The sequence below is a fragment of the Macrotis lagotis genome, chromosome 2 (genome assembly GCF_037893015.1).
Source record: "Macrotis lagotis isolate mMagLag1 chromosome 2, bilby.v1.9.chrom.fasta, whole genome shotgun sequence".
NCBI lineage: Eukaryota > Metazoa > Chordata > Mammalia > Peramelemorphia > Peramelidae > Macrotis > Macrotis lagotis.
The window spans coordinates 201,594,925-201,612,916 of record NC_133659.1 but is presented as its reverse complement, the minus strand read 5'-3'; the positions used below and the strand labels follow the sequence as shown (position 1 = coordinate 201,612,916).

At 39.3% G+C, this 17,992-nt stretch overlaps 1 protein-coding gene across 1 annotated transcript in view; it reads right to left on the bottom strand.

Annotated features, from left to right (window-relative positions):
- KCNH6 (potassium voltage-gated channel subfamily H member 6) overlaps positions 1–17,992 on the bottom strand; it is a 50,014-nt gene that overhangs the window by 12,354 nt on the left and 19,668 nt on the right. The window contains exons 6-9 of the mRNA XM_074220968.1: positions 14,516–14,915; positions 12,463–12,662; positions 8,029–8,281; positions 3,590–3,783 (exon numbers count right to left, since the gene is read on the bottom strand). Of these exons, the coding sequence (XP_074077069.1) occupies positions 3,590–3,783; positions 8,029–8,281; positions 12,463–12,662; positions 14,516–14,915 (1,047 nt within the window). The remainder of the gene's footprint in view (positions 1–3,589; positions 3,784–8,028; positions 8,282–12,462; positions 12,663–14,515; positions 14,916–17,992) is intronic.

Genomic DNA, 17,992 nt, shown 5'->3' with positions numbered 1-17,992 from the left:
ATGGCTTCATCAGACAGCCTTGTAGCTGCTCTGGACTGCTGAACTAACCTCATATTTCAGGGTAGCAGGAGTCTTTCCTTCCCTAACTTTTTTCATTTTTAGTGGGATGGATCAAATAGCACAAGATGAGTAGACATGAATGGGTTGAAAACTGTTAGAAACCTCATTACATTTATCTCTACCACCCCCAATCCAAATCCATCTCTTTATAGAATTCCTGTTAATGTTAAAGACATCATCATTTCCCCAATGATCCAAGTTGGGAATCTTGGTATATCTTTGAGTCTTCACTCTTACTCACCTCACATATCCAATCATACCTTCACAACATCTCTCACATCTATTTCCTTCTCTCTACTCATTCACTAGTCAGGCCCCTCATCACCTCTTATCCAGGCTATTGCAATAGACTCATAATTCATCTACCTGATTCATTTTTCTATTCACCTAAAAAAATGATTTTCTTAAAGCACATTGACCATGTCGTTCCCCTAACTCAATAAACTCCAATAGCTTTTTATTGACTGTAGATTAAATATAATTTTCCTCTTTATTTCATACTTTAACAATATCTATTTATCTGTAAATTTTGTGATAAACTGTTGAATATAACTTGTAAATAAATAAATCTACATATTTTGGAGGGAGACTCAAAATTCTTTACTGATAATTAAAAATGTAGATTTACTTATATATAACTTTCTATATAGAGGATATTATATAAATGTACTTATTTACATATATGAATACACATATATATGGAGAGAGAGAGAGAGAGAACACATTCTCCCTCTCTGTACACTATATTAAACTAGAACTTTCTCTGGGTCAAATGCCCATAATCTCCCCACTTTCAGTATTTCAGAAGAAACCTCATCTGTAAAATTGGATGGTTTGGCTAGTTGGACTCTAAAATTTCCTTTCACTTCTAACATTCTATATTCTTAAGTTCAAGTTAGTCTAAAATAAGATAACAGCTCTGATCTTTCCAGCCCTAGGAACTGCTTCAGCCTCAGCTGCTAAATTTGACAAGTGACTAGATTTTTAAGCCAAAACCAAGAACCATACACTTGCTCTGTTCTCATCTCATATGGCTTAGGATGAGGTGGGGAACCTTTTTTCTGCCAAGGATCATTTGGATATTTATTACATCATTCTTGGGCATACAAAATTATCAACTTAAAAATTAGCCTGCTATATTTGGTCAAGCATTTAATTAATTTACCCCTAAAAAGCTACTGGATTTATTGAATTTTGATTCCTGTCTGTAGCTGCTGTGACAGCACCAGACCAAATGATTTCACAGGCCTTAGGTGGTCCAAGAGCTGGAATTCTACCCCTGACTTAGGCTAAGGTTCAGAGCTATATTTGAGTGTATGGGAGTCAGAGGTGAGGCTGAGAGGCATTCTTCTTGGCCAAGCCTCCTTTGGAGAGCTCTGTGATATGTTTCATGGGCTCCTGGGTGTCTCATCTCTATCTAATATGATTTATTGAGAAATGCAGGATTTTATAGAGAGCCTCCCCCAGAGACAGAAACTCTACTGAGCTCAGGGCTTTTTAAGGATGGTGATTGATGAGGCACTGGTTCTCATAGCAATGGACAAGGAATTCTAGTTTCCATACCAAGGACAATGTCAGTCAGGATAAGACATCCTTGGTCAAACCAGGGGACTGAAGAGGCCTTAGAAGTTACAACCCACTCTGCCATGTGTCTTAGAGTGGTTACTGTCCCGCAACAGATCATTTTCCCTGGTAGCTGGGTTCAAAAGTATGATCCTTACCATGTATCTGGTATATGTCTATTCATATGTATTTGTATATATGTACACACTCATACATGTATATATCCACATACATATATCTGTCTGTCCCTCTGCCCTACCTGCTGCTTCCTCCTTGGGACAGTATCTGTTTGACTGTCTCTGTCTTTTTGTAACTGTAGGGCTGGTAATAGGTCATCAGAAGTGGATTTGGAAAAAAAAACAAGCCAAGAATTTCACCATGGGGGGCAGGGGGGTAGAGAGTCAGCAGCATCCCTTTAGGATGCAAATCATAAAGAAGATCTTGTCTCATTAGCACTGGAAGGTAGCTAGGCCAGGGGTATTAGGGTCAAATTCTCTCAACTTTTTGATTCTGAAAGATTTGGGAATGTGTGTTTGGAGGAGAAGGGTGGGCAGCAGAGGGAACAATAACAGGAAGGAACTGAATTTCTTTTCTTTTTCTTTTCAAGGCAATGGGGTTAAGTGACTTGCCCAAGGTCACACAGGTAGGCTGTGTCTGAGGCTGGATTTGAACTCAGGTTCTCCTGACTCTAGGGCTGGTACTCTATTCACTGCATTACCTAGTTGCCCCAGGAACTGAATTTCTGAGAAGCAGTATTACTAGGAACTAGAACCTAAACTCAGAGGTCCTGGTATCACTACTACTCTGCCAGTCTGCCAAAGAACCTCACTTTACCAATAGAACTTTATGATAGAGACAGAAATCCTCTAACTCAGGGGTCCTTAATCTTCTTGTGTCTTGAATCCTTTTGGCAAAATTTTCAGAATAAGGTTTTTATGTTTTAGTTTTTTTTGTTTTCTGGGGGGTTTGGGGAGGCAATTGGAGTTAAATGAATTTCCCAAGGATACACAGTAAGTGTCTGGGTTGGATTTGAACCTAGACCCTCCTGCAGGGCTGGCACTCTATACACTGTGTCACCTAACTGCCCTCAGAATAAGCTTTTGAATTCATGAAATAAGATATTTTTTATTACAAAAGAAACTGATTAAATTAAAATACAGTGATTAAGGTATGTATATATATAATATATTATATATATATATATATATTTTTTTTTTTTTAAAACTGGGAGTTTTAGAGTATAGTAACAGTGGTAGTGCTCATGTGAGCCACACTATCTCAAACACTTGGAACTTGGTAGTTCCAAACCAGACTAGTTGAACAAGTTCTCTGATATTATCTCCCTCTTTTAAACCCCTGATTGATTGACGTCAATAAAGATCTTCTGAGATGTGTGCTCTAACTCCCCTTCAAAGTCAATAGATGGACTATGGGAAAGCAGCCATCCTGATGCAGTTACCCATATCTAGGGTAGGGATACTGGAGTTTTGGCAAGTATTATTTTAGGGATTATTGACAACATTTGTATTCTTTTAACAGGTAGAAACAACTGACCTTACTTAGCACCTGGCTAGCAAGAATTATAAGTTAACATAGAAGACTAACAGAGAACACCCCCCTGCCCTATTTCCCCCCTTGTTTCTATTAGAATGACTTCATGTTGACCCCAGGGTCTCTGTATTTTTTCCACTTCCCCATACCTCTGCCCCAGCCACTGCTTCCTCTTTGGGACAGTATGCAAGGATTTCTCTTTGTCATATGTAGTTGGGTCTTAAAGTCTGAGGCTTAACTAGATTTGTCTTTAAAAGGTGATTTATAATGTGTGTTTCAGGCTTCTTGTCCCCAGATACTATTTTGTACTGCTTGTCCTCAGTGATGGATTGTTAACTATGGGATTGATCTGATGGGGCTGCTATGCTGCCTGGTTTATGGTCTGCCTCCTGGACAGTCCTTTCCTTTGACTCACATCATGAAGGTTGAAGGTGATCTCCAGTTTGCTCCAAAAGCTCTCAGAGAAGGCAGGGTACATTTCTAGAACCTCCAGCAGCTCTTCCCGTTGGATCTTGTGCAGGTCACAGTAGGTCAATGCCCTCACATCTGCATTGGACTTGCCTGGCCGGGTATAGAGGCTGATGGGCTCCCCAAAGATGTCATTCTTCCCTGCTGGCCCAAGGTAGAAACAAATGCTTGTGGGTAGGGACCTGGCGTAGGTCCTTCCACCCCCTTTACTGTAACTGAGAAACCCCAGAGATAGATGTCCCTCCAAGGTAGAAGCACTTCTAAGATTTTCCTCCTAGCCTCTAACTTCTGACCCACAATTTCCAAGGATTTCTCCTAGTCTTGTGGACTTGACCCAGTTCTGGGATTGCTCTCTTAGAGTGAATTCTGAGGAAGACGTTGATCGACTAGCTAGAAGATACCTCTAGCCCTCTAGGATCATAGAATCCTGAATCTTTAGGGATAAAGCCTGGATCCCTTCCCTTTTCTCCCCACATAACCCATTTTTTATTCAACTGACTCAGAGCCAAGGGGACCTCAAGTTGTTCCCTAACTGCCCATAGTTTCTCTGTGAAGTCACCTGGACAATATCCAATAATTCAGATTCCTACCTTTCAGTTCTATCAAGACCTACTTTTCTGTGTTCTCTCTGAGAAAATGGGTTGTAACAGACCCTTAACCTTTAAGAAATGAGTGATTAATGGTGAAAATACCAGATTCTGGGGCAGCTAGGTTATGCAATGGATAAAGCCATAGCCCTGGAGTCAGAAGGACCTGAGTTCAAATCTGACCTCAGATGCTTAATAATTGCCTAACTGTGTGACTTTGGGCAAGTCACTTAATCCCATGGTCTTAAATAAATAAAAATAAAAAAAAAGAAAATACCAGGACTTGGGGCAGACCAGAGATATTTGTGGAGTGGGGGAAACAGGAAAACCTTAGGAATCTCTCAACTGTTCTCTGCATGCATAGGTCTGGTAGTTAGGAACACTTCATAAATAATATAAAATTTGTTTTTACGTTCAAAAAATGATTATAGAAAGATAGATTCAATTTCAAAAGGAACCCAGGATGTCATCTAGTTCAACCTAGTTGAAGAAACAGAAGCCCAAAGGGAGAAGCATCTTGATAAAAATCCACTCAATCAATTGGTTCCAGGCTAGGATTGGTGGTACTTGAGTGGAAGATAGCTTTGGGAGGAAGGGGCTTTCTTTTTAATTTAAATTAATTATTCTTTTTTTATTCCTCTTGAAAGAAGGTAAAGGTTTGAGGCTCATCCTTTGGGTGAGCCCCTTGGAGGCAAGCTTCTGGCTTCACTAATACTTCCTCTTTCTCACAACTACAGGGAGCTTTGAACTAGAGGCTGTAACAAATACTGAGTAAAGTGTTTTCAAACTTGAAAGATCCTAAGTAATTTATTTTAAGGTATTGTTTTAGGGTCTTAAAATAAATGTTTTGGTTTAAATTGTTCTAAATTTCATGTTTGGACATATCACAGCCAGCATGATAGAACAATTTAAGGTTTCCAAAACACTTTGCATATATATCTCATTTGATCCTCATAGCAACCCTGGGATGTAGGTACTATTATTATTGTATAGATGGGGAAATTGAAGCTGAGAGGCATAAAGTGACTCGTTCAGGGTCACACAGCTAGTAGGTATCTGAGGTTGGATTTGAACTCTGGTCTTCCTGAATCCAGTCCAGTGCATGACCTAGCTGCCTTATATAGTAGGCTTTCTGTCTACTTGGTTTATAAATTTTCCTGGGGCAAAGAACTATGATATATATAATATATGTGTGCATATATATATCATATAATATAATTATGAATCTATATATACATACATATATATAGCCATGCAAACATAATACAACCAAGGATACATGCACACACACAGATGCACATACTGTAATCAGGAAGCATTTTATGCATACAACCATAAATTAATAAACCATGTATACATAGAGTCATGCATACATATAATCATGTATATACAATACACAGTACCAGGCATATGGATACATATTCATGAATATATACTCTAGCTTTGCATACACACATGCATAAATATTTTCAGCCATGCATACATAAATATAGCCATAAATATGTGCATACACATATGGTCAGCCATATATAGTCATGCATAAATATATGATTAGGTGTGTACAGTAAAGCAGACTCACATGCAGACATACTTACATACATGTAGTCAGACATCCATACATATGTAATCCTCCATGCACAATATAATCTTATATACATACAGCCAGGCACACATACCATAGTCATATATACATGATTTAATCATGGAAACATACTTATAATCATACATACATTAATAGAGCCAGGAATTCACATAGTTATACAGCCAAACATGCATGCCTACATATATTTATGAATATAAGTCAGGTAAACACACACAGTCATGCATATATACATACAAATGCATTTGTATACACACATATATGGTCATACAAAAATGATAAGGCAGGCATATTTACAGTCATGTATAGATAATACAGATAGGCATACATATAATCATGCTTACAACATCATACAATACACATATGCATACGTAATACAAAGGTAATACATTTATGCATGCACAGGACATGTCACATTGGGAAAAGACACTGACTGGGTTCAAATCCTGCCTCTGCTGCTTATATGAGTGATCCTGGAAAAGAAACTTTATTTTCTTAAGCCTCACTATCCTCATTTGCTAAATGAGAGCATTGGATTAAATGAACTCTGAAGACCCTTCCCTCTCTATAAGGATGGTCTTACATACCACCTCTTCTCTATTCCCCACTTCCTCCCTGTCCATCTCCCACCTAGAGGAAAGTACACTGGATAGACAAGGAATCAGGCATCTTGCTTCTAGTTTTGGCTCTCAGACAAAATGACTTGTATCACTGCTTATGACACTTCACCTCTTGAACCTTAGCTTCCTCAAATGGTAAAGAAACAAAAACAAAAATCTTGAAACCTTCAGGGATCTGTGATTGCATCAGTATGATCCCTTCCTCCATCTGTACAGATCACAACCCTTCTATGCCTCAGCAGATGGTCTTTTTAAGTGACTGTGACCAAAAACCCTTCATCCCTTGGCAACTAAGCTTTTGGGGATGATCTCTCCCACTGAGGAAAAAAAAGGAATGTTAATACCTTAAAGCCCAATATAAAAAGGATCTGTGATTATATGAACAGCTTGTCAGAGAGATAGAGTATTCCATTTGAGAGGTAAGGAAGACCTGGATTCAAACCCTATCTTGGACATTTACTATATACTGGGTTCAAATCTTATCTCTGACATAATCTTGCCTTGGGGTCAAGCTTCTTATGTGACCTTGGACAAGTGACTTAACCTTTCTAAATCTGAGATAACTATCGTAGGACTGCTAAGTCAAAAATGCTATCATTTGATAGAATACCACAATGGCAGCATTTATGAACTAATAAGTAAATATTAGGGGAGTTCCTAATATTGACAAAGTCATAAGCTATCTGTATATTGTTTTTACACACAATTGATATATATATATATATATATATATATATATATATATACAGAGAGAGAGAGAGAGAGAGAGAGAGAGAGAGAGAGAGAGAGAGAGACAGAATGATGTGAAAGATAAAGAAGCCATTAAGCATGAGCTGTGTCTATATAGGAACCCCTTCTGCAACATCTTTAACAAATGGACATCCACCTTTTGTGTGAAGAGGGAGGACTACCTAATTTCCACTCCATTTTGGGGTTAACTCTGATTTTGGGGAATATTTTTCCCTTACATTAAATCTGCAATTTCCATCTGTTGTTTTTAGTTTTGGCCTCTCAGACTAAGCTTAACAAATCCAATTTCTCTTTGATATGATAGATCTTAAAATACTTGAAGATAGTTGTCTTCTTCATACCTTTCTTATTTCCCTACTCTCTTCTTCAGACTAAACACTCTCAGTTCCTTCTGATCCTTATAGGATATGATTTGTTTTTGTTTTTTTGAAAGGTAATGAGGTTAAGTGGCTTGCCCAAGGTCACACAGCTAGGCAATTATTATTAAGTGTCTGAGGTCTAATTTGAACTCAGTTCCTCCTGACTCCAGGGCTGGTGTTCTATCTGCCACCTAGCTGCCCCATATGATATGCTTTCAAGGAGGATTTCAATCCCGATAGGGGAAATCACCAAATGTGACTATTTCTTCCCAGAGGATGTCCCTACATCTTTGACATGTGTAATGTTATCCCAAATGACAGAAAAATCTGACCAGACACAGATGTGGGGCAGAAGCCAGGACATGTTCACTAGGAATGCATGAACACCCTGGAGGTGGGGGAACTAATAAAGGACTCCATTTCTATTGGCCCACTGAATTCCCCATCTTGGGCTGCCTAGCCCACCCCACCTAGAATGGCCACAACAATGTCCTCTCGCAGAATCTCAATGGAGCCTCTGGAAATGAAGTAGAGTGTGGTCAGCACGTCCCCAAAATGCACCAGTGTGTCCCCTGGAGGTGCATGTGTGGTCTTGAATCTCATGGCCAGGGCTCGAAGGCAGCCCTTGCTGGCACCTTGGAAAGCCTGACAGTGTTGCAGTAGAGAACGGTTCAGATGCAAGCAGATGTCAGCTTGCAGGCACTCAGGAAAACCTTTCAGCACCTGTGGAATAGGGTGGGATGTAAAGGGGTCAGGGGAAACAGATCAGGAAAAGTGGAGTTAGAAAGGAAGAGTCTGGTCTTTAGGGAAAGGTTCCCAGCAATGGAATTGGGCTACCTAGAATGTTTTGGGATCATTGCCAATCAGAAAAAACCATCAGTCTTGAGGGATTCCTAAGCAACACTGCATCAGCTACCAGAATGGGTCCTAAAATACAGGCCTTATTAGCTCACTTCTGAAGTTTGAAGGTACTAAACCAGACCCCTTGAGAGGGAAAGGGATTTTTTTTAAAAAAGGGAAGAGGAGGGTATTAGAAATCTACATGGATTCTTTGGTCAAATCCTGAGTGTTAAAGTCACATACTACCCTCTACCTCTACCCTGAGTAAAAAAAAAGAAAAGAAAAGAAAAAAAAAGAACAAATATTAGGAATAGACACAGAATAGATTTTTTTTTTTTTTGCTAGAAGGAACCTTACTATTTTTGTTCAATCATTTTAACTGGATTCTTCATGACCCCATTTGGGGTTTTCTTGGCCAAAGATTCTAGAGTGGTTTGCCATTTCCTTCTCCAGCTCATTTTGCAGCTGGGGAAACTGAGGCAAACAGTGACTTGTCACACAGCTGAGGCCAGATTTGAACTCAGAAAGATGAATCTTCTTGACTTCAAGCCTCATACTCTATCCCACTGTGCCATCTAGCTGTCCCCTAACAGTGAAGTATCTTTTGTTTTTTTTTAGGTTTTTGCAAGGCAAATGGAGTTAAGTGGCTTGCCCAAGGCCACACGGCTAGGTAATTATTAAGTGTCTGAGGCCAGATTTGAACCCAGGTACTCCTGACTCCAGGGCCGGTGCTCTATCCACTGCACCACCTAGCCGCTCCAACAGTGAAGTATCTTGTCATAACTAGGAGCAAAAAAGAAATAGTTCTCTCCCTCATCCCTTAGATAAACTGGTTACTCACTTGCCTCATTCTCTCTCATGTTCATTCATTCATTCATTCACTTATTATATACCTAAGTCACCAGGAATGTGGGAGAGAAATTAAATGAAGATCTTAACCATACCACTTACCTTCTCTCTTTCATTCATTTAATCATTCAAAGAAAAAAAAGAACTTTTCCTACCTTAAAGAGCTAAGTGGCTGCCATTCTGGTCCTTAATTAAATGGAATCAGAACTTTTCAGCCCTGCTAACAAGTCCTAGTTTGGCATTTCAGGGTATGTGACTCTAAAAAGAGCCTCCTTTCCTTTTATTTGGAAAAAAATTCGTAATCTAGAAATTTGGGCAGAAAAGGAAATGAGATTGGGAAGTAGTACTAGTTGTTGTTTGTCAGGGAGGTAACCCCATGATGAGCATGTGAATTGGATTTCAGTGAAGGGGATGCTGTTCTAAGTGACCAATTTCGCTTTCTCCTCTGGAGCCATCTGGATCCAGTGGCCAGTTATGAATTAGGGTGACTGGACATGGCCCTGGATGTGAGGCAGTTAAGTGACTTGCCCAGGGTCATATAGCTAGTAAGTGTCAAGTGTCTGAACTCCTGATTCCAGGGCCAGTGCTCTCTCCACTGTGCTACAGGTTGTATAGTGGAATGAATTCAGGCCTAGATTCAGGAGGAACTCATCCTCATGGGTTCAAATCTGGTCTCAGACATTTGACACTTACTAGCTGTATGACCCTGGGTAAGTCACTTAACCCTGTTTGCCTCAGTTTTCTCATCTGTAAAATGAGTTGGAGAAAGAAATGACGAACCACTCCAGTATTTTTAATCAAAAAAAAAACCCCAAATGGGGAGAATTGCTTACAACTGAAATGACAACAAGAACAAAAGTACCTACACTGTCCTCCAGCAATGGTCCCACCCCAATTCTTAGGCACAGTGTGTTCACATGGACCCTATAATGTCTATGCTAACCTGTCAGAGCTACACAACAGCTAGCTAATCAGAGAGCTATTGAAGCCCTAGGTTGCTTGTGACCTCTAGATGAATTTGGAGATGCCTGTAGCTGCCAGAAACTACAGAACCAGACTTGACCGGCTACAGCTGCAGACACAACTTGCTCAAGACTTTCTAAATATCCTGCTCCCCTGTGAACTCATCCAACCTTTCTGGAGAGCAATTTGGAACTATGCCCAAAGGGCAACAAAAATGTGCATACCCTTTGATCCAGCAATACCACTACTGGGTCTATACCTTGAAGAGATGATGAAAAAGGGTAAAAACATCACTTGTACAAAAAATATTCATAGCAGCCCTGTTTGTGGTGGCAAAGAATTGGAAATCAAGTAAATGTCCTTCAATTGGGGAATGGCTTAGCAAACTGTGGTATATGGCTGTCATGAAACACTATTGTTCTATTAGAAATCAGGAGGGATGGGATTTCAGGAAAGCCTGGAAGGATTTGCATGAACTGATGCTGAGTGAGATGAGCAGAACCAGAAAAACACTGTACACCCTAATAGCAACATGGGGGGTGATGTACAACCTTGATGGACTTGCTTATTCCATCAGTGCAACAATCAGGAACAATTTGGGGCTGTATGCAATGGGGAATACCATCTTTATCCAAAGAAAGAACTGTGGAGTTTGAACAAAGACCAAGGACTATTACCTTAAATTTAGAAAAAAACCTGATATCTTATTGTCTGATCTTGCTATCTTTTATACTTCATGTTTCTTCCTTAAGGATATGCTTTCTCTCTCATAACACTCAATTTGGATCAATGTATACCATGGAAACACTGTAAAGACTGACAAATTGCCTTCTGTAGAGGTGGGGGGAGGGAAGTAAGATTAGGAGAAAAATTTTAAAACTCAAAATAAATAAAATCATTAATAAGAAAAAAATAAATATCCTGCTTATTTTTGTCTACAGATGTCTTCTCCCTTAACCCCCACTCCCTGCCTGAAAGTCTTCAGAAACTATAATGTCTCACCTTTTTTCCCATACCAAGTTTGAGCAGTGAAATATTCTCTTCCCCTCTGCTCTCTTGCAAGCTCTCCCTTGAAAGTTCTTCTTCTCAGACAATAAACATGTTCGTAATCTGTGACTAGACTATTTCATTTAGGGTTCCTCTTTTGGGGCCTGAGAATCTTCTTTTAATACTTGAATTTGTTCATGAGTATAAAGTAAAAATATAATTTATCAAGAGATCCTGTGTAGTTGAGGCCCAGAGCCATTCCCACCTTTTTCTTCTACTTCCTATAGTTTACATTAAGTTCTCGTAACAATGTCCACTCAAGACCATAGAATGATAAACTGAGAGCTTGTAAGGGTTGTAAGAGGACATCTTAATTTACAGATAAGGATACTAAAACATATATGTGTTTTATCACCTGACTAATAAATAGTAGGATCTTCTTTATAGTCATAGACAACTATCTAAGATAGAGGATTCTGATGATGATGATAGTTTTGAATGAGAAATATGTTTAGTTTTTAATATTAAAAAATATTACTTGTGCCTGTCTGATATTTTTTGAGGTCTAACAAATGCAAATTCTCTCCAATTTTTCAATATCATTGTATTGTTAAATGTAAATTTGCCAAGATAAGAGCAACTTTAGTTCATCCCTCTACCTCTCCTCCAACTTTCTGCCTCTTAGTCTTCCAAAGTGGGTACTTGACCCTAGTTGGGGGGGGCAGGGGAGGGAATCACTCTTTGACCCTCTTTCCCCTGATATCCTACACAGAAAGTGGGCATGACTATAAATGTTTAACCTATATCCCTCTCCATGCTGGTCTAAGCCCAGTTATTTCTTATGGTTGTTTTCCTTTCCTTTCTCTCTTTCCCTCAGTAATTCTTGTCTTGACCTTTATTATTCAGTCTGTCCTTAAATAGCTCCCTCTTCAGAAGAATTTTAATCTGTGAATTGTTTGTAGCCTGTAATATTTGTGAAGTTTGCAGACCTGTGATGAACTTTGCAGGTCTCTGAATTAAATCTGTGAACTCTGTGGTTTATAATATAGATGAACTTTGCAGACCTGTGAATTAAAAGTCTGAACTTTTATACCTCTGAGGTCAGTTGTAAGTTTTTCACTTAAAGAACCCTAATCTTTGGGATCTTTCTCTTATGGCACCACCCATTTCTTGTCATCAATACCTTGCCCCAGGCCCCCACCTGAATCTTTCCTTCACTTTCCAACCTTCCTACTGTCCTTTACCATGTCCAACTTCCAACTTACCGCATTCATATCAATACCATTTGTGTAGGACCAAGCATGTTGAAAATACTCCTCCAGGCGCTGACGTAGTGGGTTGGGGATCTGGTGGAATCGGATGAACTCCTTGACCCGAAGCATCTGGGTGTGATAGCGGGCAGTGCCTGAGTAGAGCCTCTGGATGATAGCTGACACATTGCCAAAGATACTGGCATACATGAGGGCTAAGGGGAGAAGCAGAGGGTGAGCCCCCAGTACTCAGCAGCCTCAATATTCTGGGTTGTGGGGGGTTGAGGATGAACTTCTAGACTCTCTGAGGCATTCTTCCTTCAGGCCCTTTGGTAGCACCATAACTAGTTAATTTTGCACCAAGGCAAAGAATATAATTTTGGCAATATTTTATCTCCATAACTTATGTCTTGCTTGGTAAAATTATAGACTTTATACTGGAAAGTCTTTCCTAACTCTTCTTTATTTTCATGCCTTCCCCCCTCTTACTTATTTTCCTTTTATCCTATAGATAGCCTACTTTGTTTCTCTCTCCCCATTGTATTACAAGCTCCTTAAGAGCAAGATTTGTTTTTTTTTCTATTTTGCATTCCCAGTACTTAGTACAGTGTCTGTCCCTTAGTATGTACTTAATAAATGTTGTTTGTTTGGTTTTTTTCCCCCTTGATTTTGTATGCTCCTCAAATTTGGGCACTTGATACAAGTGCCTTATAATAGTCTTGTAGCCCAGGTTTTCTGGGGTTATTTATTTTTTTTAGTTTTCTGAGGAGTTTCCTCAGAGTCAGTGCCCTTGGGGCTCTATTTTCTCCAGGTTTCCATGAATACTGAGGATAAAAAGTCAGGGACTATCAACCACTTTGGTGAAACAAAAGACCCTCTAGATTCCCTAATTTAGCCACTTCCATTTGCCACCTCTTAGCTCCACCCCAAAAAACCAAATCAGAACAAAGCAAAACACCAATTCACTTGGGAAGTTTTTGGCAAAAAATCACCATGAGTAACCAATGTTTCCTCTTCCCTCTCCTATCCTCCTATCCTGAAATCTCTTGACCTAAACATATTTTGATTCAAGGAAAAAGGGAAAACAAACGGGGAAAAATATTTTCTTTCAGTTGTGTACATTTTGTTTGTACCCTATTCAAAAATCTCTTTTCCTGAAATTTTATCTTCAACTCTGTCAATCATGATATTATAAATATAGCAAATTATATATAATAAATTGCAGTTGCTATATTTACAGTCCAGGATTAGGAGTGGTAGTGGTGGTTGGAGGAATCAACAAATGATATTATTTTTTAGACATTTAAAAGTAGTGAGAGATAACATTATATAGTGAACAGAGGCTTAGTCTTTGAGTTAGGAAGATATAGGTTTAAGCCCTACATCAGATATGTATTATCTATTTGATTATGGACAAGTGCCTTAATTTCTTGGAATTCCAGTCAATTCTCTAAGAATTAAGTTAAAGATGAGTTGTTGATCTGTATTGATGGAAATAATTTCCATATGCATCACATCAGAAACTCAGACCAAAAATTATATGTATATACATATATATATGTATATACTTTAATCCACTTCCTTCAAACTTCCAAACACTCTCCCCTATTTGTTATTTCCCCATGTATAACTTTAAAATTTTGGGGAATACAAATATTTCGGATAGCAGTACACCTTGAGTTATATTTGGTAATATCTCACAGACCACTTAGAGGCTTCCTACCTCTTCTTAACACCCATCATATTACTGCCAGGGAAAATCTTTTCTATTCTTAAGTCACCTTGGTCAGGAAAAAAAAAGATCCCACAGAATACCCAAGACTCATTTCAAACACAGATAACCACAAAAGTAGAACTTGCCTAAATCAGTGGGAAAAATGGAACTCAGAAACAGAGACACAGCCACTGACATACTATGAACATAGTCACTACTAGGGACCAGTTTCAAAGCTCTGCCCAAACACTAGTAAGAGAACCATCCCCAAGGGAATAAGGGGGTAGAGGACTAACAGAGGATGGGGGGAATAGGAAGGATGAAGTCTTTGCTCCACTGGGAGCCCTCACTCACAGCCAATGAGCATGACGCAGATAGAGAAGATCTTCTCAGGGTTGGTGTTGGGGGATACGTTGCCAAAACCCACACTGGTGAGACTGCTGAAAGTGAAGTAGAGGGCAGTGACATATTTGTCTTTGATGGAGGGACCTGAACCGAGGTCACTGTCATTGTAGCGCTTGCCAATCTGGTCTCCCAAGTTGTCCAGCCATCCAATCTTATGTTCCAGGTAGGGCCGCTCCACATTGCCAATAGCATACCAGATGCAGGCCAGCCAATGGGCAATGAGGGCAAAGGTGCACATGAGGAGAAAGAGCACTGCTGCACCATATTCTGAATAGCGGTCTAGCTTTCGGGCCACTCGAACCAGTCGTAGCAGCCTTGCTGTCTTTAGAAGCCCAATCAGTGTGGTAGTCTAGGATAAAGGTAAGGCTATTAAAGGATTTGAACAAGTAACTTGGGTCTTGGGGCAAAAATACAGAAATCTACTAACTCATCCCTTTCTTCACTCACTCATCCCTCCTTCACCCGTCCATTCATTCCTTCACTCACTCAAACCTTCCTTCACGCATTCACCCCCTCACTCCCTCACTCATCTTTCTTCACTTACTCATATCCTCCTTCATTCACTCATCCCTTCACTCACTCATCCCTTTCCTCACACATCTTTTCCTTCACTCACATCCCTTTCTTCACTCACTTGTCCTTTTCTTCACTCACTCATCTCTTCCTTTACTCATACACTTAATTTCATCAAGACATTATTCAAACACCTGCTATTTTCAAAGTTCCATTGAAGGACTTAACAATCTACTAGAGATAATAGTACATCTACACAAATAAATAAGATACTAGGTAGAATAAGACAGGAGACAAGGAAAGCTAGGCAAAGAGCCAAGAGAAATTTGAGGAGGCAAAGAGAGAGATCACCTTCACTTGGGGAGAGGAAGAGATCATAGAAGGGTTGATGGAGGAGGTGACAGATGAATAGGCAGGTCTTAAAGGAAGAGAAGTGAGAGTCAATAGACAGAATTGGACAGGAGAGTATTCTACACATAGGAACCTTCTTAAACAAAAGACAGGGACAGGAGAGAGCAACATGAGACTGAGAAACAAAGGATATTTCAGAATGGCTAGAATGTGTTGGGGAATAATATAAGACTAGGTGAGTAGGATGGAACCAGACTGAAATACTTGAATGACCAGGTAAAGAGTTTAAACAAGTTGAAAAGTATTCATTCATTAGTTTATGTGCTATGTTCATTCACTCATTCTATAGCTGTTATTCATTGACTCAATAAACAAGTTTTCAAGTGGCATATTTTATATACTGAGCCCTGTATAAAGCATATGAGAGGACATAAATGAAATACAAGTGGGGAAAAGGAGAGGGAAGAGAACAAGCAGTTATTAAGTTACTTTACTTACTTTATTTAAGATACTTTATTTACTTATTCTAAATATTACATAATTTGATACCTAGGAGGTAGGTTCTATTATTATTCCCAGGGCAGTCAAGTAGTGCAGTGGATAGAGCACTGAACCTGGAGTCAGAATATTGTGAATTCAAATCCAGACTCAGATACTTAACACACACTAATTGTGTGACTTTGGGCAAGTCACCTAACCTCCCCTGTCTCGCATCCAGGGCCATCTCCAGTCATCCTGATTCATATCTGGCCACTGAATCCATATGACTCTGGAGGAGAAAGTGAGACTGGTGACTTAACACAGCCATTCTCCCCCCCTCAAATCTAAATCATGGACTTGTCATGATTTGGGAAGGGGATGCTGTGTTAAGTCACCAGTCTCACTTTTCATGGCATCACCTCCCTAATGTAATGTTTCTCTTCAAGAACAAAGGACATACATCATCATCATCAGTCATCAGTTATAATTCCCATTTTATAGTTGAGGAAACTGAGGCAGACAGCGATTAAGTAGCATGCCCAGGGTCACATTACTACTAAGTATTTGAGACTAGATTATTTAATCTCATATCTTCCTAGGTCCCGTCCAGAGTTCTGTCCATTGTTCTATCTACCTGCTCTATCTTGTTGCTCAGTCACTCAGTAATGTCTGACTCTTTGTTACCCTATATGCAGTTTTCTTAGCAAGAAGATTAAGGTAAACAGAGAGTAAATGAATTGCCTGAGGCCACAAAGCTAATGAGTATCTGAAACCATATTTGAACTCAGGTCTTCCTGACTGTAGGATCAGAGCCTATCCACTGAGACTCTATCCCCTGAGCCACCAAGCTGCCCAAGCTATAACTACCACCGAGGAAATTATAATTTAGTTGAGGGAGATAAAACACAAATGATAGAAACTCTCTCTCTTCAGTTTTTTTCAATTATAACCCATTCTTTGTGACCCCATATGGGGTTTTCTTAGCAAAGATACTGGAGTGGTTTGCTATTTCCTTCTCCAGATAGAAACTATAAGAGGCTGTAGATAATAATGTAAAAATTTATATTAGTACTGGGAAGTAGCAATATATAGTAAATTAGAATGCTGAATTTGGAAGTCCTAGAGTCAAATGCTGCCTTGGACCCTTACAGCTGTGAGGCCACATAGGTAAATCACTTTACTTTTTTTGAGACTCAGTCATCCATCCAAGACTCATGGACCCTTGTTATAGCTACATTGTGATATGAACAGCATTCATACAACTATGTTAGTGATTAAGGGGTATAGAGTGGAGGTTTAATCAGAATAAGGTGGTTTGGGAAAACTTTTCAGAGGACATGAATTCTAAACTTGTGATTTTCCTTTCTAGGTGATAGAGTAAGTGTGGTTTTAGAGGCTTAGAGGTAGCCTAGTGCAATACTTCTATATCTTGGAAATAGGAGCCTGGGGAGTAATGGTGAGAAAGACAATATATAATTCTGATCCCCTGAACCCACTTAGAGTCTGCTGCTTACCCTACTCCAGAATCCATGAACTTGTTTTAAAAATATTTCACAATATAATTGGTATCCTTTATATTTTATTTTATTCATTTAAAAACATTATTATGAGAAGGGGTCCATAAGCTTCAACAGATTGCCAAAGACAGCACAAAGAAATGTTAAGTACCTCTGTTCTGGAATATATTACTAAGGGAGTACAGGAGTACTTAGGGGCAACTAGGTAGGGAGGGTGCATGGATAGAGTTCCAGGCCCCGTGTCAGGAAGACCTAGGTCAAATTTGTCCTCAGATACTTACTATTTGTGTGTCCCTAAGCAAGTCATTCTATTTGTCCTAATCCACTGGAGAAGAAAATGGCAAGTCATTCCAGTATCTTTGCCAAGAATACACCAAAAAGGGATCACACAGTCATTTCATGACTGAAATGACTCAATGATAGCAACAAACTTTTGAAAAAGTTTCTCAGGTGATGTTGTGGATAAGATTGAAAGATATGATAGCAACTGAGTGATTCCTTTTTGAAACTGGTTGAATGACTGTACTCATATGGTCAGCAATGACCATATATAACTTAGTAGGGA